This window comes from Gorilla gorilla, chromosome 21, assembly GCF_029281585.2.
Source record: "Gorilla gorilla gorilla isolate KB3781 chromosome 21, NHGRI_mGorGor1-v2.1_pri, whole genome shotgun sequence".
Lineage (NCBI taxonomy): Eukaryota > Metazoa > Chordata > Mammalia > Primates > Hominidae > Gorilla > Gorilla gorilla.
The window spans coordinates 59,858,790-59,881,976 of record NC_073245.2 but is presented as its reverse complement, the minus strand read 5'-3'; the positions used below and the strand labels follow the sequence as shown (position 1 = coordinate 59,881,976).

The 23,187-nt window shown below is 40.4% G+C and overlaps 1 protein-coding gene across 14 annotated transcripts in view; it reads right to left on the bottom strand.

The window, feature by feature from the left end:
* NCOA3 (nuclear receptor coactivator 3) overlaps positions 1 to 23,187 on the bottom strand; it is a 153,690-nt gene that overhangs the window by 8,051 nt on the left and 122,452 nt on the right. For 11 of the 14 annotated variants that reach the window (XM_031004739.3, XM_031004741.3, XM_031004740.3 and 8 more), the window contains 13 exons: positions 21,800 to 21,974; positions 21,227 to 21,415; positions 20,953 to 21,054; positions 15,259 to 15,399; positions 14,700 to 14,847; positions 13,181 to 13,572; positions 12,132 to 13,003; positions 11,111 to 11,246; positions 9,678 to 9,872; positions 9,049 to 9,303; positions 8,820 to 8,946; positions 6,497 to 6,668; positions 1,467 to 1,760 (listed from right to left, as the gene is read on the bottom strand). In XM_031004739.3, the coding sequence (XP_030860599.3) occupies positions 1,467 to 1,760; positions 6,497 to 6,668; positions 8,820 to 8,946; positions 9,049 to 9,303; positions 9,678 to 9,872; positions 11,111 to 11,246; positions 12,132 to 13,003; positions 13,181 to 13,572; positions 14,700 to 14,847; positions 15,259 to 15,399; positions 20,953 to 21,054; positions 21,227 to 21,415; positions 21,800 to 21,974 (3,198 nt within the window). The remainder of the gene's footprint in view (positions 1 to 1,466; positions 1,761 to 6,496; positions 6,669 to 8,819; positions 8,947 to 9,048; positions 9,304 to 9,677; positions 9,873 to 11,110; positions 11,247 to 12,131; positions 13,004 to 13,180; positions 13,573 to 14,699; positions 14,848 to 15,258; positions 15,400 to 20,952; positions 21,055 to 21,226; positions 21,416 to 21,799; positions 21,975 to 23,187) is intronic. The other 3 variants (XM_055373153.2, XM_055373154.2, XM_063702218.1) reach the window with 1 other exon arrangement.

Genomic DNA, 23,187 nt, shown 5'->3' with positions numbered 1-23,187 from the left:
CTTTGGCTAGCATATGACGGGCTACTGTTTGGCATTGGGGAAAAAAAAGTAAAGTGCAATTTTGCAGCTTAAAGAATATCTTCACACCTGTAATCCCAGCAATTTGAGAGGCTGAGGTGGGCAGATCACTTGAGCCCAAGAGTCTGAGATCAGCCTGGGCAACATGAAGAAACCCCATCTCTACAAAAAATTAGCCAAGAGTGGTGGCACACTCCTGTAGTCCCAGCTACCTGGGAGGCTGAGGTGGAATGATCACCTGAGCCTGGGAGGTCGAGGCTGCAGTGAGCTGTGACTGCACCACTGCATTCCATCCTGAAACCCTGTATCAGAAAAAATAGTAATAAATAAATAAATTATATATATATATATACACACACACACACACACACACACACACACAAGAGAAACTCAAAAGATTTATAGTCAGGCTTTCTCTGGGATTATTCGGGCACATGGGGAAATACCTTTAAGTTGATCAGAGGAATTCTGAATAAACTCCATTAGCTTTCCCTAAATGACTTTTAGTGAAGAAATGGCAGAAAGTAAAATGAATGCAGTAACACAGCTTTTCTGAGTACCTAAACTGACTTTTAAGAATATTTATGCAATGGAGTCTCTGGCTCTTTGGATTCCAAACTCAGGCATTTGGCCGCACACGGTGGCTCACACCTGTAATCCCAGCACTTTGGAAGGTCAAGGCAGGAGGATCACCTGAGGTCAGGAGTTCAAGATGGGCCTGGCCAACATGGTGAAACCCTGTCTCTACTAAAAATACAAAAACTAGCCGGGCTTGCGTGGCTCCCCAGCTACTCGGGAGGCTGAGGCATGAGAATCACCTGAACCCAGAAGGTGGAGGTTGCAGTAAGCCAATATCATGCCACTGCACTCAAGCCTGGGCGACAGAGCAAGACTCCACCTCAAAAAAAAAAAAAAAAAAAAAAACCTCAGGCATTCATCTACTTATATGGTTTGAAGACATAAACAATAAAAACAATTGAATTTTAAAACATTTCTTGGGGACTAAGAAAACAATAGGGTAAACAGAAGTCATATTTTAGAATATTAAAAGACAGCTCTAGTTTTATAAAACATCTAGAAAGAAGAGTTCCATTAAAAATGCTGAAATCAAGAAGGTTTAAGTATTTGGTTATTAGCAGTAAGGATTTTTTTCAAAAAAAAAAAACCTTATCTACCTTTAAGACTACAAAGTCATCAAGTAACATTTTTCTTCCCCAAGAGCAATCCTTCCTGACATTTTTTTACTTTTTACCTGTAAAATAGAATATTCTCATAAAACTACTCCTTAACAAGGAGCCATTTGTACAAATAAAACCTTACACAGAAGTAAAACAAAAAGAATTTCTTTAGTTGACAGGGATAGATTGCACCAGTGGTAAGAACACTGAGAAACATAGTCTGAAAACAACAGAAGGAGAAGCCAGAGGGAAGAACACATGACTGGTTACCTGCTGGCCCTGCAGCCTCTGCTGAAGCTGCATTCTAAGTTGCTTGGGGGTGTTTGTCCGGGGTCTCATGATGTTGGCTCGCGGGTGCATTCCTTGGAGAGGAAAATTGCCTTGCTGGTTCATCTGATTCATCATAGAGTTAAAAGATGGTGATTGTCCCTGAAGATGAAAGCCTCCTTGCATTGGAGGCCCCTGTGCTGGGTATGTCTGTCCATATAATCCTGCCTTCTGATCCATCATTACTGCTGCTTCTTGGCCTTGGAAAGCATCCTGTTTGGGCTCTAATGCCTGTCCCTTAAACACAACACATAAAAGAACAGTGAAGAACATCTATGAAAGCAACAGAAGTCAAATGCTCTATAGAAAGTGCAAAAAAAAATCCAGTCATTCAACGAGTATTTAAGTAAATGCTTGTTATGTGCCAGGCATCACTTCTCTACATGCTAAGGATACATTCAAAATAACATCCCACAGGTGATAGAAAAAGAAGTAAAAGTTGATATTCTGAAGAAGAGAACAACCTGCTGTGCTAAGACAAGAACCAGGTGTACTGTGCATTCACCTTTATTTTCTCATCCACAGGCACTGAATGCCAAGCATGCAGCCAGCATGCTTGACATGTCTCTCTTGAAGCATACTTCACCCCACTGTACTTCGCAACACTTCTCATTTTTCTCCCATCTCTCTGGCCTTTCCTTGAATGAATGCTAACTGTTCATCAGGGTTCAGTCCTAGGCTCTCTTATTTTCTCTTGATATATTTTCTACTTAGGTGCTCTCATCCACTGGTGATAATGATCACATTTTTGTCTCCAGCCAAAACATCTCTGAACTTTTGGTTTTGTTTATGGAAATGCCTACTTAACATCTGCACCCTGATGTCTCAGGTATCTCAAACTTAACAAGCAGAAAACAGACACCATGATTCCCAACAGCCCTTCCCCCCAAGCAGGCTTGTTCTCCTCCAACCTACCCTACTATATCACAATACAGTTGGCCCTCCATATCCATGGTTCCACACTCATGGATTCAACCAACAGGGGACTGAAAACATTCCAGGGGAAGGAAACGGTAGCTGTACCTGACTGAATACACACAGTCATCATTCTTCTTGTAATAATTCCCTAAACAATACAGTGTAACAACTATATAATATACATAACATTTACATTGTATTAGATATTATAAGTAATGTAGAGCTGATTTAAACTATGTGGGAGGATGTGCATAGGCTATATGCAAATACTAGACTGTTTTATATAAGGGACTTGAGCATCCATGGATTTTGGTATCCACAGGGGTCCTGAAACCAACCCCTCACAGATATCAAGTGGTGACGGTACACAGCATCACCATTCACTGCCCAGGAACCAAAACCCAGCAATTTGATTCTTCACATTCTCCCATTCTCCCTTTCCAAGAGTAAACACGTGTGACCACCAAGTCCTGTCAATTTTTCCTCCAGGGCATATCATGTCTCCCACCCTTCTTTCCATTTCACCCTTATGACCCTTCCCAGGACACCTCTTGGACTGTTACCATAGTAACTGGCAACTATGTTTCTATTTTGTCCCATCAACTTGGGTTCATGTGATCCTCCCACCTCAGCCTCCCCAGTAGCTGGGACTACAGGCACACATCATCATGCCTGGCTGAAGATATCTTAATAAAGCAAACTATACTTTAAGTTAAACATGGCAGACTGATCATGCATTCTTGCCTGCATTCACTTGCTAACCCTACTAAAATGACAATAAAGGGAACTAAGAGGTATCCAGTTTATTTAAAAAAAAAAAACTTGAAAGGTAGTATTTATCCATAAAACACTAATAACGCAACAAGATCAAGTATTTCCATATTTATAATAGAAGATACAAAGTGAATAGAGAAGTAGGAACCAGCTTAACAGAACAGAAAAACTTAGACTTATGTGCCTACAGAGGAAAAATACATATGAAAAACGAGCAAATGTATTCCACAGATCTATTGAGACTCCAGTGAGGGTGGTAGGGGATCACAGCATGGTGCTGAAATGAGGAGGTTGGTTAGGAGTCTGAGTATAGAGCACGAGGTCAACTACCTCCCTGCCTGCTCCCTGACTCCCAAAAGGCCTGTACCTTCTACCTACCCCACAAAGGTACAGGGGTTCAGGGGCACCAAGCAGAGCCTAAGAAAGGAGTGAGGCAGAGGCTGAAAACAGGAAATTTTATATTTAGCATATTTATAATTTAAATAAAATTTTATATTTTATAATTTAATATTCCACACTTGCCTCCCTAGCCCAGCTCCCAAAATGCAACCAGGTAATAAAAGATTACCAGGTGGCAGGAGTGGTAGTGGTGGTTGAAAACAACTCTACACGTGGAAATTTGGGGAGTCCTGGCCAGGCGCGGTGGCTCACACCTGTAATCTCAGCACTTTGGGAGGCCGAGGCGGGTGGATCACGAGGTCAGGAGTTCGAGACCAGCCTGGCCAATAGGGTGAAACCCCGTCTTTACTAAAAATACAAAAAAAAAGCCGGGCGTGGTGGCGTGCGCCTGTAGTCCCAGCTACTCAGGAGGCTGAGGCAGGAGAATCGCTTGAACACAGGAGGTGAAGGTTGCAGTGAGCCGAGATCACGCTTCTGCACTCCAGCCTGGGCAACAGGGAGAGACTCCGTCTCAAAAATAAATAAATAAAAATTTGGGGAGTCCCGAAATAAAAGGGCTAGGGCTAGTTCCCCACTTAATTACCCTCAGTAAAGACAACTGATGCTGCTCACACTTGCAAAGTGTCAAATCAGCCTCTTAATGTCTCACTCTTAACATATAAGAACAGTCAGGGATCACCAGATACTCGATAAAAGCGTCCAACACTTTCCAAGCTTGAACGTGACTCAAGCAAATCAAAGACAAGAAAAATAGAGAAGACTTCAAAATATAGAATGAAGGGCCAGGCGCGGTGGCTCACGCCTGTAATCCCAGCCTGTAATCCCACTTTGGGAGGCTGAGGTGGGTGGATCACGAGGTCAGGGGATCGAGACCATCCTCGCTAACACGGTGAAACCCCGTCTCTACTAAAAATACAAAAAATTAGCCAGGTGTGGTGGCGGGCACCTGTAGTCCCAGCTACTCGGGAGGCTGAGGCAGGAGAATGGCTTGAACCCAGGAGGCGGAGCTTGCAGTGAGCCAAGATCACGCCACTGCACTCCAGTCTGGGCGACAGAGCGAGACTCCGTCTCAAAAAAAAAAAAAAAATAGAACGAATTTAATGCCCAACATGTCAACAGAAATCCCAGAAAAGTAGGTCAGAAAAAAAAACACAGGAGAGATAAGGTTAATAAAGAAATTATACAAGAAAACACCCCTAAACCAAAGGGAATATCAGTGTATCTAGTACACAGAAGAATGAATGAAAAAAGACCCATACCAAGATACAGCATCATAAAATTTCGGAGAGAAAAAGTTCCTAAATCATTCCAAAGAGAATAAACTGGTCACGTGCAAATGAATCAAAATGAGAAAGAAATACAACTCAGTGGCCACACTAGATGCCAGAAAACTATGGGAAAAATCTTTCAAAAGTATAAAATTATTTTAAACCTAGAATGTAAACCTAGCCAGACATGTATTTTAAACCTAGCCAGACATGTAGGAGGGTGGAATAAAGATATTTTCAGACACACAAGAACCTAAAACATTTTATTTCATGCAGTAGGGATGAAGAAGTTAATAGATGTTGTGTTGCAGCAAAACAAAGGCGTAAATCAAGACAGAAAGCGATTTGAGATTCAGGATACTAGGAGTCCAACACAGGGGAATAGTGACAATTATTAATTTCTAGACTTGCCTCACAAGGACACAGTAAAACAGAGAGAACTACAGGAGGGAAGGAAGGAATTGATGGGTTATTTAGTGTGCCTGAACAAGTAAAGAAATAAAAAAGAACTTCTATACTTCCGTTGGAGTATAAAATATGGCTCCTCAGTGCCAAGGTTCTATGTCACTGGTATCCCTGAAGGTGTACACAAGGACTGCTCAGCGTTTCCCATCTGCACTGTGACAGCATTTGCCACGTGGCAGTGTACTTCCATATGTACACATCTATTTCCCCAACAACAACTGACAGCCCCTGATGATCTTTCCTGCTTACTGTTGAACGCACAAACCTATACAGTGGCCCCTCCATAGCCTTTAAATAAAAACAGTCATGGCTGGGCACAGTGGCTCATGCCTGTAATCCCAGCACTTTGGGAGGCCAAGGCGGGTGGATCACTTGAGGTCAGAAGTTTGAGACCAGCCTGGCCAACATGGCAAAATCTCATCTCTACTAAAAATACAAAAGAAATTACCCGGGTGTGGTGGCGGGTGCCTGTAATCACAGCTACTCGGGAGGCTAAGGCAGGAGAATCACTTAAACCCTGGAGGTGGAGGTTGCAGTGAGCTGAAATTGTGCCACTGCACTCCAGCCTGGGTGACAGAGCGAGACTCCGACTCAAAAAAGAAAAAACAGTCACTACAGAATGTGTCTTTCAGAAATACAAATTTGTGAATGGCATGTTTTCATAAGGCTGGGTATGTAAACAGGAACAGGACACCATGATGTTAGGATGTTCAGATTGGCCATTGTAAACAAGTTTTGTTTAAACAACAAAAAAAAAAAGCTTGCCTCATCAGAATACACACGGCTTGGCTAAGTAGTAGAGAAAGATAGTTATAAAAATGAGAACTGTTAACATGAATAAAAGGTCACATTTTTAAGAACAGTACAGTAGCTTAACTAAATCATTTCTACAATTGCCAAAAATAGTGGGTTGTTGAAAGTAATATCGCAATCATAAGTATATTTTCTATTCTAACATATGAATTGAGACCAAAAAAGGATATTTTCCAAATTTAATGCTGGTATCCATGAATGTAGTGATATAACACAAGTACTAGGAGAGACACACACAGGCATTCTTGTATGTGGCTTCATGAATGTGTACACACACACACGCGCGCACACACACACAAATATACACTCTCCTACTTCCATGTTAATGCAACCTACCTGATTGACAAGTTCAGGAATGCCCAAAGCTCTGTCAATTTCTTCCAGGCCTGTGGCATCTGTGTTGCTGAGAAGAGTGTGCAGCTGGTCCAATAATGCTCTTTCGTCACTCTGGCCTTCCAGGTTGGAAGGTGGCCCAACAAGATCATCCAGGGAATTCCTAAGAAGAGGCCTAGAAAAAGACTTGCAATCAATTTCAATGGTGCTTTTTTTTTTCTAAGAGTAATAGATCACAGCAACCATGCATAGTATTTTTAATGAACAGTAACTCAAATGCTACAAACACAAGTAATAAACCAAGTGGTAAAAAAGAGTGAATGGCATCAATTTAAGTTTAAGGCCCACAATTTAGAAATTTCACCAGGCCACTTTAGACCACCATATACAGCTTAAACCCCCAATCCCACCACCAAATTGTAATTGCCAAACCCTAGGCATTTGGGGTATAGCAGAAATGGGGGCCAGGGGGAGGGTAGGGAAGGATGGGAGAAGATACTCCTCACGAAAACAGTCAAGGAGGTAATAATTATAATACTTGAAAATTAGAGAAATCAAAAGAATAAAAGGAAGAATAGAAATGTTGAGCTATGGCCGGGCGCAGTGGCTCAAGCCTGTAATCCCAGCACTTTGGGAGGCCGAGGCGGGCGGATCACAAGGTCAGGAAATCGAGACCATCCTGTGAATGGTGAAACCCCGTCTCTACTAAAAATACAAAAAATTAGCCAGGCGTGGTGGTGAGCGCCTGTAGTCCCAGCTAGTCGGGAGGCTGAGGCGGGAATGGCATGAACCCAGGAGGTGGAGCTTGCAGTGATCCAAGATCGCGCCACTGCACTCCAGGCTGGGAGAGAGAGCAAGACTTTGTCTCAAAAAAAAAAAAAAAAGAAGGGAGCCAGGCGTGGTGGCTGACACCTGTAATCCCAGAACTTTGGGAGGTAGAGGTGGGCAGATTGCTTGAGCCCAGGAGATCCTTGAGCCGAGATTGCACCACTGCACTCCAGCCTGGGCGACAGAGCGAGATTCCGTCTCAAAAAAAAAAAAAAAAAAGAAATGTTGAGCTATCACTGACGTGAGTCTGGAAAAATACCAAAATCACTTTGTCACACTTGGCCCACAGAGCTCATATTGGCAAGTGTAACACAAACCCCATACACCCACAGCAAGTTGCCTCAGTTCTCCAACACATACAAGGGCATGAAGTTAAACATTTATCCTGCCTCAGAAAAGTACTGTTAACTTGAAACTATTTGCTCTCTACTGAGTAGAGAAGCATTCAAATAAATTCATATAGAGTAGAGAAGCACTCAAATAAATTCATATAGTTACATCACTGTCTGCTCAATAGATCAGTTCATTTTTATTTTCCTTGCTTAACTTACTATAGAATTCCTGTTAGAGCTGACAATGACCATGGCCTCTTGCATGCAAGTAAATTACTAAGCTAAATAAAAATGAAATACAATCTACAATTTTTTTTTTTTTTTGGAGACGGAGTCTCACTCTGTTGCCCAGGCTGGGGTGCAGTGGCATAATCTCAGCTCACTGCAAGCTCCGCCACCCGGGTTCACGCCATTCTCCTGCCTCAGCCTCCTGAGTAGCTGGGACTACAGGCACACACCACCATGCCTGGCTAATTTTTTTTTTTTTTTTTTTTTTTTTTAGTAGAGACAGGGGTTTCACCTTGTTAGCCAGGATAGTCTCGATCTCCTGACCTTGTGATCTGCCCGCCTCAGCCTCCCAAAGTGCTGGGATTACAGGCGTGAGCCACCACACCGGGCCTACAATCTTTATTTTATGAAAAATTTTAAAGATGCTATGTAGTTATTTCACTATCGTCACTGAAATGTTTAAAATAATTTTAGAAAACAATTAGCCAATCCTTAAAAGAATTTTCTCAATAGGCAGCAGGTGGTTGGGGGAAAAGAAAAGTTTTTTTAAAAAAGTTTAATTTCCTGGAAAACTGAGGCTAACCCTCTGAAGAACATTTATAAAACCACTAGAAACATGTACTTATCTTTTTTCCCCTCCTCATGGGACTAGAGAGACAATCATCTCACAGAGAGGCTCTCAGAGGTTTGGCCACTGAATGGCCCTAATGGCTGGACAACATGGTTGTATCTCCTCCCTCTCCTGTGAATGCCACACGCACTGCTTACTGCTTCAGCCTCATTTTTACACAGAGTTACATGAGAAATGCCCAGCTGGCAACCCAGTACCTCAATTACAGGGAATTCTCATTCTCTTTCACGTTTGCTTCTGTGCTCCAACTCTTTTCTAAACTACCCAATGCTGAGATTTTCTACAGAGTCACAAAATAACACCCCACCTATTTTGAGTGCCATGAGGAACTTGTTCCACGGACAACATGCCATCGGGCCAGGAACCCAGTTGGTTAGATGCTGCTGCTTGGCCATAGGGATTAGCCCCCATTCCCATGGGGATTTCACCAGGCCCTGGGGGAGCAAAAAGAAAGCACAAATTCTCAAATAAGAGCAAAAATTATCCTGAAACATCTAACTTTCTTTTTTCATGAAGGGGGGAGGGGGGACACTTACTCATTTGAAGCATCTGCTGCTGCTGTTGCTGCGGCTGCAATACTGGTCTCGCACCTGGTATGCTATTAGACCGAAGAGGCAACGTGGGAATAGAGCCACCCAGTGCAGGTCTGGGTAAAGAAGTATTATAATCTCCTCCTGGTCTTCCCATGGAGTTTGAATTCATAGGTTCCATTCTGCTGGCCTTTGAGTTTGGTAAGCCCCAGTCTCCTGAGGAAGGAGTCTGAGTCACAGTCACATTTCGGTTTGGCCCACCTAAAACAGGTAGCCATACTTAGGTCTTTTCCATATTATAATGAAATCCTTCTTATACCATGTAAGTACAGCCATTATACACAACATCAACCTTGACAAAACAGCACTCTGTCATGGTAAGAAAAGGGCTGGCCAACTGTGGAGACATAGGCCACTACTCTCATGTATTCAACAGGTTGGAAAATGTCATAGACCAAAAGACTCTTGAAGAGTTTACATAACCAAAACATAGAATAAATGAAGGATATTCATGGAAGAAACATACTAACGTTATTCAAAAAGTTATTATTTACTCCCAATTATTTAGATGGCTTTAAGTATTTTAAATATGCTTTTCCCAAAATAATCACACATACTAATTAGAAATAACATACCCATACTTGAGCCATAATTTTCCTGACTATCCATCATTCTTGGATTCCCACCCAACATGGGTTGCTTTGGTAACATGGGGAAAGCACTGATATTTTTTACTGGAGGACTTGAGCCAACAGAAACAGGGCTATCCAGAGACACTGCTCGGTTATATGGAGGACGAATAGACTGCACAGACTGTGAACTTTTCAAACCTGTTGAAAACACAATACAAAAATATTTCTTGGTGATTTAATATATAAATAATCAAGTACAAAACACAAATACCACCACTTCCCACCCAAGAATGTCTTTCTTACAAAAACAAGCACTGTCTTCCTTTACAAAATAAGTGAGGGCAGTGGCCCTCACCCACCACCGCCACCCCCCGCCCCCCTGCCAGCCAAAAAAAGGTCTCATATTCCAAATAAAGTAGAAACAACAATCTCCATGTCGGCTGAAGTATTGAGAACTCTTCTGTAGCCTGATATGGTCACTGATACTCTGCGCTTCACTTAATATTGAAAAATTCACAAATGTTCCAAGCTCCTGAAGGTTCTTGCATATTTGTACTTAAGTATACTGTTTATAATTTTAACAATCAACTTAACCAGGTAACTTGCCTTCTGATCGAAAAGAAATAAAATGTAAAATCCCCTTCTAACCTTATTTTTTTCCTTTTTTCTCCCCCCCACTCTTAATTGATCTATCCATTCTAGTTTAGGAAATAATGCTACTGAATAATGACCATTCTGAATAATTGTGCATGCTGCCTTTTCAATTGATACACACAATATATCTTTGTTTTTCTGTCTGTTTGTTTGAGACGGAGTCTCACTCTGTCACCCAGGCTGGAGTGCAGTGGCGCAATCTTGGCTCACTGCAACCTTCGCCTCCCAGGTTCAAGCGATTCTCATGCCATAGCCTCCCGAGTAGCTGGGACCACAGGTGTGAGCCACCATGCCTGGCCTACCTTTGTTAAATTGATGAAGTCAACACACAGCAACAGGAGAGGAGCTAGATAAGAACCAGCAAACACCAAAGAAAACTATCTTAATTAAATGACAAGATTCTGTTAAAACACCAATGGACAGGTTTTAATCTAGAGTCTGAGTTGCTTTTTAATCCAATTCTCTGTGGCTAAGAAAAATATATAACCTAGTACCTACAGTACTCACCTGGAATAATCAAAGATGAATATTTTTCTATAAGTGCCATGATTACTGGCATATTAGTTAGAAGTGGGAAATTTATTTAATTTTTAAAAAACAGGAAAATGTTCAAAAAGCTTTCTAAAGCACATATAATATAAATTAGTATAGAAAACAGAGGCAGAATATGTGTTCTGAAGTTATAAATGCTATTTATATCCCGGTCTTAGTGTAAGAGTGTTTACAGGTATGCAGAAAAGTTTCAAAGGCAGCAAAAAAAAAAAAACCTAGTTCATTCTTACCCAGAGAATTAGTTCCTTGAAACACCTGTTGCTTAGTCCCCAGATGACTACCATTTGAGGATATGGAATTATTGTAAAAGTCAGAACTAGTCAGATCACCAAGAATAGCATCTAGATTATCCAAGTCTCCAGATCCCTGAAAATAAAGTTTTAAAAATTAACCTGTATACATTACCAGACACACAGGTATAAACATACCCATCAGAAAAAATGATACATGAAATAGAAGCAAGTAAAATACAAAAACTACCTACAATGATAATACCCACCTTAAAGGCCAGTTTATTATGACCCCCATCTCTAATCTTCCTCCTCTGAGATTAAATCACTACATTTGGTCCTTTCAAAGGGGCATTTTTTAAATTTACACAAGACATTTAATTCTCAAACTGTAGAATATTTTGCAGGTAACAGTCACTAGCAGTGCATTGATAATTAGCTAACAGATATCTGCATCTACACATACCTTCTGAAAATAAGTGTGATTAATCATAAAAGGAGCAAGCTGGGATGTTCATAGGCATGCTCTAAAAAGGGCTTCGGTCAATACATTTGGTGAACAGTAGGTTAAGCCCACATCCTAACTTTAAGCCTTTCATTTTCTCAAGTGCATATTAATATATCCTATAAGTTTGGGAAATGCTTATACAGATTGTCTTCTTGTGCATGAAACTTGATTTTACCTTAAAATAAAAATTATGCTGCTTAATACAAGTTTTTTTTTTCCTGATTACTTCTACCATTCTCTTAATGACCCAATCTGCCCATTCCAGCAATAAACACCTCCATGAAAAAATTTCATATTGGCTACTAAAGAGTTATAGTCACATCTTAAAACATACACATCTGTTATTTCCAAATTACATCATAATTTTACTGACACCCAAAATAATTATAAAGAAATGACAGCTAAAGATTTAACTTTCTTTAAATAAACCTAAAATGGAAGAATTTTTATATCACATTATCTAACACCGAAAAAGGATGAAATATGAGCTGAAATATACAGAAAACAAATTACCTCTTCACTTGTCTCTGTCTTAATTTTAGGGTCTTTCTCTTGACTTGAGCTAGGAATGGTGGAGCTGGTGCACTGACTCATTTTATTATCCACTCCTTCCACTTGGGGCTGTAGTTCTTTAGAGAGTGCATCACTAGGATCATCCCTGTCCAGCAGGTATCTAAGAAGTGCATTATTCTCCTTCTTCTTAGGACTTAGCTGCTCCTGCTTGACAACATTTCCGTCCCCACAAGAAGTTATACTGCTGGTGTCTTTCCCAGTGGCTTCTGCAGTAATCTTGGCTACTTCAGCTGGTGAATTCCCATTCTGCAGCAACTTGTGCAAAATCCGGTGCTTCTCTTGTAACAGTGACCCATGCATATTGGATGTAGAGGATACTCCTCCAGATGTAGAGGAGGAGACTCCAGAGGGGCTGGTGACACTAACAGAAGATTCTTTACAACTTGAATCTAGGGGGGAGTTGGTCAAGGAGGAATGACCCCGGTCATCAGAAGAACAGGTAAGTAACTGCAGTAATTTTTTATGACCTTTGCTTTCCAAAGGACCCCTTTGATTCTCTGCCCCCTCAACACTGCTCTCCTTACTTTCTTTATCACTGAGGTGATCTCTGCTATTTGACTGACACATTGAACTCTCCACTGGATTTTGGTCGCAATAAAAGCCCAGAGGACTCTTGGAATCCTGATTGCTTACTTTACTTGGTTGGGTAATATTCATATTGGGAGAGTTATCCAATTTGGGGCCTGGTGATGACAGAGTAGATAAAAGGGAAGTCCCCACACCCTCACTGATGGCTTGCAGGGCACTGAGAGAGCTGCTGGAAAAGCTGTGGTTCCCAGTATTGCCAGAAGATGCCATGGGAGAGTGCACACCTGAATTTGAAAAAAAATTTAGGAAAAGAATTAGACTACCAGACACTGTAACAAAATACAACTTAATTCTTCAAAGTTTCTATTATAAAATAGATTAACTTTACAAGAATTATAGTAGTATGGAAAGAATAAGTACTTAAAAAGAAAAAAAAAAAAAGGAAATGTCAACACAAATACCTGCAACAGGAGAAAACTGATGTGAGGCTATCTTTGGACTCCCACGATTACGAGGAGAAATCATGATATTCTGCTGGTTTGGGGCAAGACCAGGACTCCCATGTGGGGGGCTACTCATGTTGAGCCCATAGTTGTTGTTCTGGTAGGAAGATGGTGATTGCATGCCTGGCCCAGGGGTCAATGAAGCTATGTTACTGGAACCCCCATACCTAGCTCCACTCATCTGCCCCGTGGTGCTAGGGTCTGCCAAGCCATAGGCCCTGCTGCTCGGCATCTGTAAGCCTTGGTTTGGCGACATACTCATGCCGCCTACTGAACTGTTGCATCCAGCCATAGGTGGTCTAATCCCTTGTCCAACAGGATTTGGGTTTGGTCTATATCCATTCTGTTCTCTGCAAAACAAACATCAAACTTTTACTAAAAAATTCTAAGCATGCATGAAAGCCTTTAATCAGATTTAAAATAAAATAAAATTTTAAAAAACCAGCCAGCTACAGTGGCTAACACCTATATTCCCAGCACTTTGGGAAGCTAAGGCAGGAGGATCACTTGAGCTCAGGAGTTTGAAACCAACCTGGGCAACACAGCAAGATCATGTCTCTACAAAAAATTTAAAAATTGGCCAGGCATAGTGACACACATCTGTAGTCCTAGCTGCTCAGGAGGCTGCGGTGGGAGGATCGCCTGAGCCCAGGAGTTCGAGGTTGCAGTGAGCTGTGATGGCACTACTGCACACCAGCCTGGGTGACAGATCAAGACCCTGTCTCTGTTTAAAAAAAAAAAAAAAAAAGAAGAAGAGAAGAAGAAGAAGAAAGGAAGGAAGGGAGAGAGAAGGAGAGGGAATAAAAAAATGGGATGAATTAACTACCCAGGAACTTAAGTTTTTAGGCAGCATTCCAATACCTAGTGACAGTTCCAATCTACATATCGATCAATTATTTACCTAGTAACATATTTTTCAGTAAGCCACAGAATCTATGAGTGAGACCACTGTAGTATTATGAAAGACCAACAGCTATGTTAACTGGAGTTTCAGGTGGGCTTTATTAGAGTTGCCACATTATCTAGGGCTTCACCTGGAGGTACCTGCAAATTACTCAAGATAATTAATGGGTGAATATCCTCCCCTTCATGCATTTCTTATTTGCCACTACCAACCCAGACAGTAACTACCTTTATTCTTGAAGTTTACCCTCAAATTTTAAATGCAGTCCCCAAAGCAACACACATCATCAGAAATGAATGGTAAGACATGTAATCAGATTTTATGTGCTCTTTTATCCACCCATTAGTCTTCCCATCACCTAGCTTTCCTGTAAAGTATTTAATAAATAATCACTTTCACATAAAAATACAACCTTAAACATATCATAATCCAGGAATCTAAACTCATTTCATCAAACCCAATAACCTTCCTATATTTTGTCTCATTTTATCCCTTCCCTTTTTACTTTAATAATAAAGCATTTTGAGAACACTGCTGCATTTCGTATTAGAATACACAGTAATCTGTCATTACCTCTGAAGGAAGTGGGTTGAGACAAAGCCATGTCGATCATTTGTTACAGGATTTCGGAAGAGTTTGCTTTTTGTCTGTGCAGTCACTATAGTTCCATCAGCCAACGAGAATCGATATACTGGGGTTTCTGCATGGCCATTAAGATAAGCTGTTGGGGAAAATATCCCATCACTGGTAACTACAGACAGCAAAACAAATATATATAGGAGGGGACAGGGAGGAAATATACTTCAAGTACATTCCTAAAAATCCAAGGAAAGACCGGATCTGCACCAAAATCATCAACAGGGTAAAATAAGAACACTCAGGCACCATTTTCCTACCCCTCACCAACAAAACAGCAACTACAGTCATGTGTATACCAAACATAATGACAAACAAGATCAAGAATCAACCCCAGAACCAGGTATGGTGGTGTGCACCTGCAGTCTCGGCTACTCAGAAGCTGAGGCAGAAGGGTCAATTAAATCCAGGAGTTCGAGTCCAGCCTGGGCAAGATAGCAAGGCCCTGTCTCTAAAGAATAAAATGATAAGAACAATCAACCCCAAAATTCTTTACCTTCTTGATAGTGACGTTTCTGGGACCATGACTGCCCATCATTTAGACTAAAAAATCTCTGAATACACCTTCGGATTATATCTTCAAAGCCAGGCCTCATGGAGGATCTCAGTGAATTTGTATCTATATTGACAACCTTTCCTATTAAACAAAAAAAGGAAAAAAAGACTTATATCCAGCCCACAAGTATTTACTGGCTGCCTACACATGGCTTAGCACTGGAGAATAAAATAAAAGATATTAAATCTTTGCTCCACCTTCTCTGATCCAAATTTCTACTATATCCACCACAGCTTTTCTCCTTAAGACATAGCACCACAGGATTCTCCCTACATGTTCTGCTAAGGAGTATAATAATACATTTGGTCTTTGTCAGATTTCTAGCACAGAGCCCCTATCCAAAATCCTCAGAATTTCCTGAGTAATAAAAGTATTTTCAAGTTATTCATAAAGAGCCCCTTTGGAACACACCTCAATTTATGCTAATGAGGAGACTTAGGGTGGGGTCTCTAGATCACCTCAGGATGGAGCTGGTAATCAGAAAGACCAAGTAATTAAAGGATTGGAACTTTCTGTTAGTAGTTCCATCTACTAACCTCCAGGAATGGGGCATGAGGGAGGAAGGAGAGCCTGGTGATTAAATTCTATAAAAAACTCTTGGCCTAGCGCGGTGCCTCACGCCTGTAATCCCAGCACTTTGGGAGGCCAAGGCAGGCGGATCACGAGGTCAAGATATCAAGACCATCCTGGCCAACATGGTGAAACCCCATCTCTAGTAAAAATACAAAAATTAGCTGGGCATGGGGGTGTGCGCCTGTAGTCCCAGCTACTCGGGAGGGTGAGGCAGGAGAATCGCTGGAACCTGGCAGGCGGAGGTTGCAGTGAGCCGAGATCATGCCACTGCACTCCAGCCTGGCAACAGAATGAGACTCCATCTCAAAAAAAAACTCGGGCCAGCAACAGTGGCTCACATCTGTAATCCCAGCACTTTGGGAGGCCGAGGCAAGCAGATCACAAGGTCAAGAGTTCGAGACCAGCCTGGTCAACATGGTGAAACCCCATCTCTACTAAGAATACAAAACTTAGCTGGGCGTGGTGGTGCGTACCTGTAATCCCAGCTACTTGGGAGGCTGAGGCAGGAGAATTGCTTGAACCCGGGAGGCAGAGGTTACAGTGAGCTGAGATCGTGCCACTGCACTCCAGCCTAGGCAACAGAGCAAGACTCCATCTCCAATTAAAAAAAAAAAAAAAAAACCTCTTGAACAAGAGATTTGATGAGCTTCCAAACGATGAGCACATTAAGGTGCTGGGAAGGCTATAAGCCCAGAGAGGGCATGGAACCTCCAAACCTCATCCCCACCCCCTAATACCTTCTCCTATACATTTCTCCCATTGAGATATTCCTGAGTTGTATCCTTCATAAGAAACCAGTAAACCTGAGTAAAGCATTTCCGGATTTCTTGAGCCATTCTAGCAAATCATCAAACCTAAGGAGAGGATCAGAAGCCCAATTTATAGCCAGTCAGTCAGAAGTACAGAAGGCCAGGACTTGCAACTGGCATCTGAAGTGAAGTACAGGCAGTCTTGTGGGACTGAACCCTTAAACTTGTAAGATCTAATGCTAAACCCAGGTAGAAACTGTCCAAACTAAGATTGTAGGGCACCCAGCTTACGTCAGACAGAGCGCTGGTTAGTGTAGAAGAAAATACATCTGGGGTCAGAAGTGGTGTGGCAGTGTAGAAAAACAGGGTTTTCCCAAATGCTGTACAGAATATATATCACACAAACTCCCTTTTACTTTCTGAATGTACTGAATATACATGTCCAGATAACCTGAAGTTCATTTTCGTGTAAAGGGAAAAAATAACGCCTATGAGGAAAGTTGTTTGTCCGAAGAGATTCTGTCCCTACAACTATAAGCAAGAGAAAATACCTACTTAAAGTAAGCCAGCAGGGACAATTATTTGCATCTGAGAGATGATCACATTTTTGTACACTTAATACCTAAACTTGGAGGGTTAACCAAATACTCATTTCTACAATGCTGGAAGCTTCTGACAACTTTTGCTTAATATCAAATACAATGGAGACACCAAATATACATACTCAAAAATACTATGAAATTAAAGAAGGTTTCATGACAATAGATGGTCCTTAAAAACTGTCTAGGCCTTTTCACTCTAAGCAGCACTAGGGTGGTTGGCAAAAGCAAGTGCCTTACAAAAAGTGGCAGAATGGGAGCAAAGAAGAAAGTGGTTAATCCATTTCCTAAAAAAGACTGATATGACGTGAAAGCACCAGCTATGTTTAATTGGTAACAAACTAGTCAAAAGGGCTCAAGGAACCAAAACTGCATCTGATGGCCTCAAGAACTGTGTTTTTGAAATGAACCTTGCTGATGTGCATAATGATGAAACTGCCCTTAGAAAATTCAGACTAATTACTGAAGATACCCAGGTCAAAAACTATGTGACCAGCTTCCATGGCTGGTCTTGGATCAGCTTTCAGGCCTTTTCTATGTCTTTGAACGCAGGCAGAATGATCCAAGCCATAATAACTGGTCCCACAGTTTTTGACCTGGACATCCTCAGTAATCTTTTCTGTGACAAAATATGCTCCATTGTTAAACATGGCAGACTTCATAGGAAGCTCCTGCTGATGTCAAGATTGCCAATAGTTATCTGTTTTGTGTAGGTTTTACTAAGAAATGCAATAATCAGACTTGGGCAATCTCTTATGCTCAGCACCAACAGATATGCCAAATCCCAGTGATGATGGAAGTCGTGACCCAAAAGGTACAGACAAATAACTTGAAAGAAGTGGGCAATAAACTGACTCTAGACAAATTAGGAAAGACATAGAAAAGGCTTGCCCAGGCCAGGCACGGTGGCTCATGCCTGTAATCCCAACACTTTGGGAGGCCAAGGTGGGTGGATCATGAGGTCAGGAGTTCGAGACCATCCTGGCTAACATGGTGAAACCCCATCTCTACTAAAAATACAAAAAATTAGCCGAGTGTGGTGGCACGTACCTGTAGTCCCAGCAACTCGGGAGGCTGAGGCAGGAGAATGGTTTGAACCCAGGAGGCAGAGGTTGCAGTGAGCCGAGATCTCGCCACTGCACTCCAGCCTGGGCAACAGAGCGAGACTCCGTCTCAAAAAAAAAAAAAAAAAAAAGTCTTGCCCATGTATTTATCCTTTCTATGACATATTCATTAGAAAATATACTGAAGAAAACCAAGTTTGGTTTGGGAAAACTCATGGGGCTTCATAGTGAAAGGTAATTCTGCAAAAGCTACTGGAGATTTAAAAGGCACTAATATTGAATAAGCTGACAGAAATAAACCACCAGTCCAATAATCTGTTTAAAATTCAGAATTTTAATGGTGACCAAAAATCTTATTAGTAGCAGGGGGAAACTAGGGAAAAGGGATAAACGCATTCTGGGAAAGAGTAAATACCTGTGCACTCGTGCCCAAAATAGACATGATTTGTCCTCAACCACCTCCCCTGAGTTTAGCCCTGGGCCACATGACAAATACAAAACAGATGTCCACAAAAAGTTTATTAAATGAAACACATCAGGGACAGAAGATAAAATATCTCCAGAGGTCAAAACAAGTATTGTGTTGAGTGCAATAAGCCTCCTATAAAATAAGAGATAGCCACTGGAAGGCATTAACTATAACTACGGTAAGTAGGATCTCAGTTTTAAATGATGTTAATCACACAAAGCATTTGATCTTTCTTGCTTGGCAATTTTTTTCTCCATCATGTCCTGTTTTCTTTCATGCTTGGTAATTTCTAACTTTTATAATAAACATGTATCACTTTTATATACTGATGAGATAATTTTCAAAGATGCTACTTGCTAAACTGCTTAAAGATATTTTATTTAGTATTTTCAGTAGCAAATGTAAAACATGGCTATTCAAGTAGAAAATTAACACTGCCAAATCATAAGAGGTGCAGAGAAAGACTCACTCTAAAAGGATAAAATAATATATAACAATTGCTGTCACTATGTTTATCTGAGGGGAGTTAATACAGAGAAAATGTTCAAATATAAAGTAACATACAGCCGGGCATGGTGGCTCATGCCTGTAATCCCAGCACTTTGGGAGGCCGAGGCAGGCGGATTACCTGAGGTCAGGAGTTTGAGACCAGCCTGACCAACATTGTGAAACCATGTCTCTACTAAAAATGTAAAAAATTAGCCAGGCGTGGTGATGGGCGCCTGTAATTTCAGCTACTCGGGAGGCTGAGGCAGGAGAATCACTTGAACCCAGAAGGCAGAGGTTGCAGTGAGCCGAGATCATGCCATTGCACTCCAGCCTGGGCATGACAGAGCAAAACTCTGTCTCAAAAAAAAAAAAAGTAACATCCATCAGCGTAAACAAGATTATACTGTGAATTGTCAAAATAATCCTTTGCTACTTTTAATTGTGAAAATTAATCTCAAAAATCCTGAAGATAGGTTACTGATGGCATAAAATGGTTGAATGACTGCAAAAATAGCAATATTTCTTTAAAAATATTCTGCATTATGTATATTATATATACATATTACAAACACACACATACATATGTAATAGTGATAGCTATGTTTTATGTATACCTACTCCATTTTTATATCACTTGGTAAAGGTCCACATTGTAAAATTAGTGTTACACAAAGCAAACAATACAGGCTAAGTCAGGCAGACTCAGCTATAAATTTTCTTATTAGCCATGATCTTGGACAATAACCCAATCTCTGTCACCAAGCTTCTGTTTCTTTATCTCTGAAATGGGGCATATATGACAAACCCTTGGCATCCCCATTTACACTTAGGTGACCATAAGAGTAACCCTGAAGGTAAATAAAAATAATATTGCCACAGTGTTTAATTTCATTAATGCATCTTATCAACCACGATGTCTTTTTTATTTCTATGATTAAAAAATGGCAGACCAAGATTGAAACTCAGGTTGACATCAAGAATTACTCCCGGCCAAGCACAGTGGCTCACAACTATAATCCCAGCATTTTGGGAGGCTGAGGCAGGCGAATCACTTGAGGTCAAGAGTTCGAGACCAGCCTGGACAACATGGTGAAACCCCATCTCTACTAAAAATACAAAAATTAGCCGGGCATGGTGGCACATGCCTGTAGTCCAAACTGTTTGGGAGGCCGTGGCAGGAAAATCACTTGAACCCAAGAAGTGGAGGTTGCAGTGAGCCGAGATCGCACCATTGCACTCCAGCCTGGGCAACAGAGCAAGACTCCGTCTCAACAAAAAATAAAAATAAAAAAAATAAAAAAAAAAGGAATTACTCCCAATAATTCTCATTAAATTACTTGTAATTTTTTAAAACATGTTTCTTTATGACAAATGGGCTTGAAGTTAAAGAAATACTAAATTCTGATGCAAAATGCAATTTGGAGAGAAAACCAGGTACCCCTAAATTTTTTTTTTAATTTATTTGGGGGATTTAAAATGCCAAACATACCTAATTCAAATGCCAAGAATTTTAGTGAAATTCTTTTAAGGTTGCATAAGCAACATGAAAAATGATACACATAAAGCACTCATTACAGTAGGTATACATTTCTATGATAGTACAGATTAAAAATAGTAACATTTACAAAAATTTCCAAAATAAAAATGTACGTATACACAGAGAGAGAGAGAGACAAAAAAAGAGTTTTTACCTGAAAGATCATGTCTGGTAATAAAGCTCTCAGGGTTTGATGGAAATGCTCTTTCTCCTGTAGTAATGCGTCGTGCCACACAGATCATACAAGATTGCAAATCTACGATAAAAAATTCACCCTGGTAAGGATTATACTTAACTCTTGGATATATATGTTCAATAGGCAAGCAAGGACATGGAATTCAGTAAGAAGGGTTACAACACAAGTTTCAAAACTCCAAGTATGGCCACTATTTGTTTCATGAACATCACAAACATATGATAGCTCTTACCTTCCCCTTCCTCCATCATAGCTCGTGGCTGAGACAGGGCAAAGCACTGCATTGTTTCATATCTCTGGCGCATTTCAGGACTGGCGTTTATGTCTTCCAGAATATCATGTGGTGTTTTCATCAACATACGGCAATTAAATGTATGGCTTTTTTGTCTTTGGGTCTCATTTGTCCAGGAAACTCCATTAACTTTGGAAAACAAATTGAAATGACATTTTAAAAAGCTGGTAACTCATTCTATGACCATCATCAAGAATTCAAGCTGCATTTTCTCATTATGCATGTTTTTCATAGTTATATCTATACTAACATTTCAGGCTGGCAATATACAAAACATGTGAATAATTTCAACTTTAACAGAAATCTCACTGCATATTTTGTAACTATATGCCTCTTAAAGTGTATACCAAATTTTTAATTCACTGACTCCATATGTGAAAATTCTGCTATTAAATCACATGCCTTTCTACCCTCATTTGATCGCTTGACTTCCTAAAAGATACATTCAATTTTCTAAGAAATGGTCAAGGAAAAAAATTTAACCTATTTAGAAAATACACATTAAAAGCCTACCTGTAGATTTTGGTAAATTTTTAAGAAAATCCTTTCTGTCTTCTTCATGTAAGATATTGTAAACACTTGTGTTAACCAGGTCCTCTTGCTTATATTGCAGGTATTGTGTGACATTTTCTGATACAAATACAATGTTTCCGTCTCGATTCACCACAAATAGAAAACCATCCAATGCCTAAAATAGGATATGTTAATACAGGCTGTTATGGACTGAATTGTATCCTCCTCCCTCTAATTCTTAAATTGAAACTCTAACCATCAGTGTAACTGTATTTGGAAACGAGACCTTCAAGGAGATAATTAAAGATAAATGAGGTCATAACGGTGGGGACCCTAATCCAATATGACTGGTATCCTATAAGGGGAGAGAAAGACACCAGGAATGTGCACGCAGAGAAAAAGGCCATGGGAGAACACAGTGACAAGCCAAGGAGAAGCCAATCCTGCTGACATCTTGATCCTGGACTTCCAGCCACCAACACTGTAAGAAATAAATTTATTTGGTTTCACCTACCAAGTCTGTGGTATTTTGTTATGGTAGTATCAGCAAACAGCAGCCATAGTAGTAAGTAGTACGTGTAAAAACTACTGCTGACTTAATTACTGCAAACAACTATAAGCCACCATTACTACTAACATTAGCACCATTACTACAGGCCTTACTGGGGGGAAAAAAAAAAGAAGAATAATTGGGGGTGGGGGAGTGTGTACATAAATATGTTCAGCATGAAATCTGAATTAATGTCTAACCTAATTTTTAAAGAATTATATCTTTAAAGGAGCTTTTAAAAATGAGAAAAGCATCCTTAGCTCTTCCCATTTTTCCATTTGATGCCAAGTCAAGCTACAGAAACTGCTCTACTATTCCTTAATGAGAATTTACAAAGAGGAATTTCAAAACTGATCAACTAAAAGTAGTTGGAACAAACTACCTGAAACAAAAAGAAGTTGACAAGTTAACTTTATGAAGGGCTTCAGCCCCTAAACAAATACAAAGCACGTTTAAGTCTTAACAATTCCTCAAGAATATAAAACCATAGCGTGCCATGTGATCAATCACGCAAAAATTCACCAAAAATGTCTGAGCCGAAACGTACAGTCATCATACCCCAGTATCTGTGTAAGATTGGTTCCAAGACCTCCCAAAGATAGCAAAATCTGAGGATGCTCAAGTCTCCAATATAAAATGGTGTATTTGCCTATAGCCTATGCATATATTCCAATATACTTTAAATCATCTCTAGATTAGTTATAATACCTAATACAATGTAAGTGCTATATAAATAGTCATCACACTGAGGTATTTTTTATTGTTTTAACATTATTTTTTATTTCTTCCTCAGCCTCCAAATCTGTGGTGCAAAACCCATGGATATGAAGGGCCATTT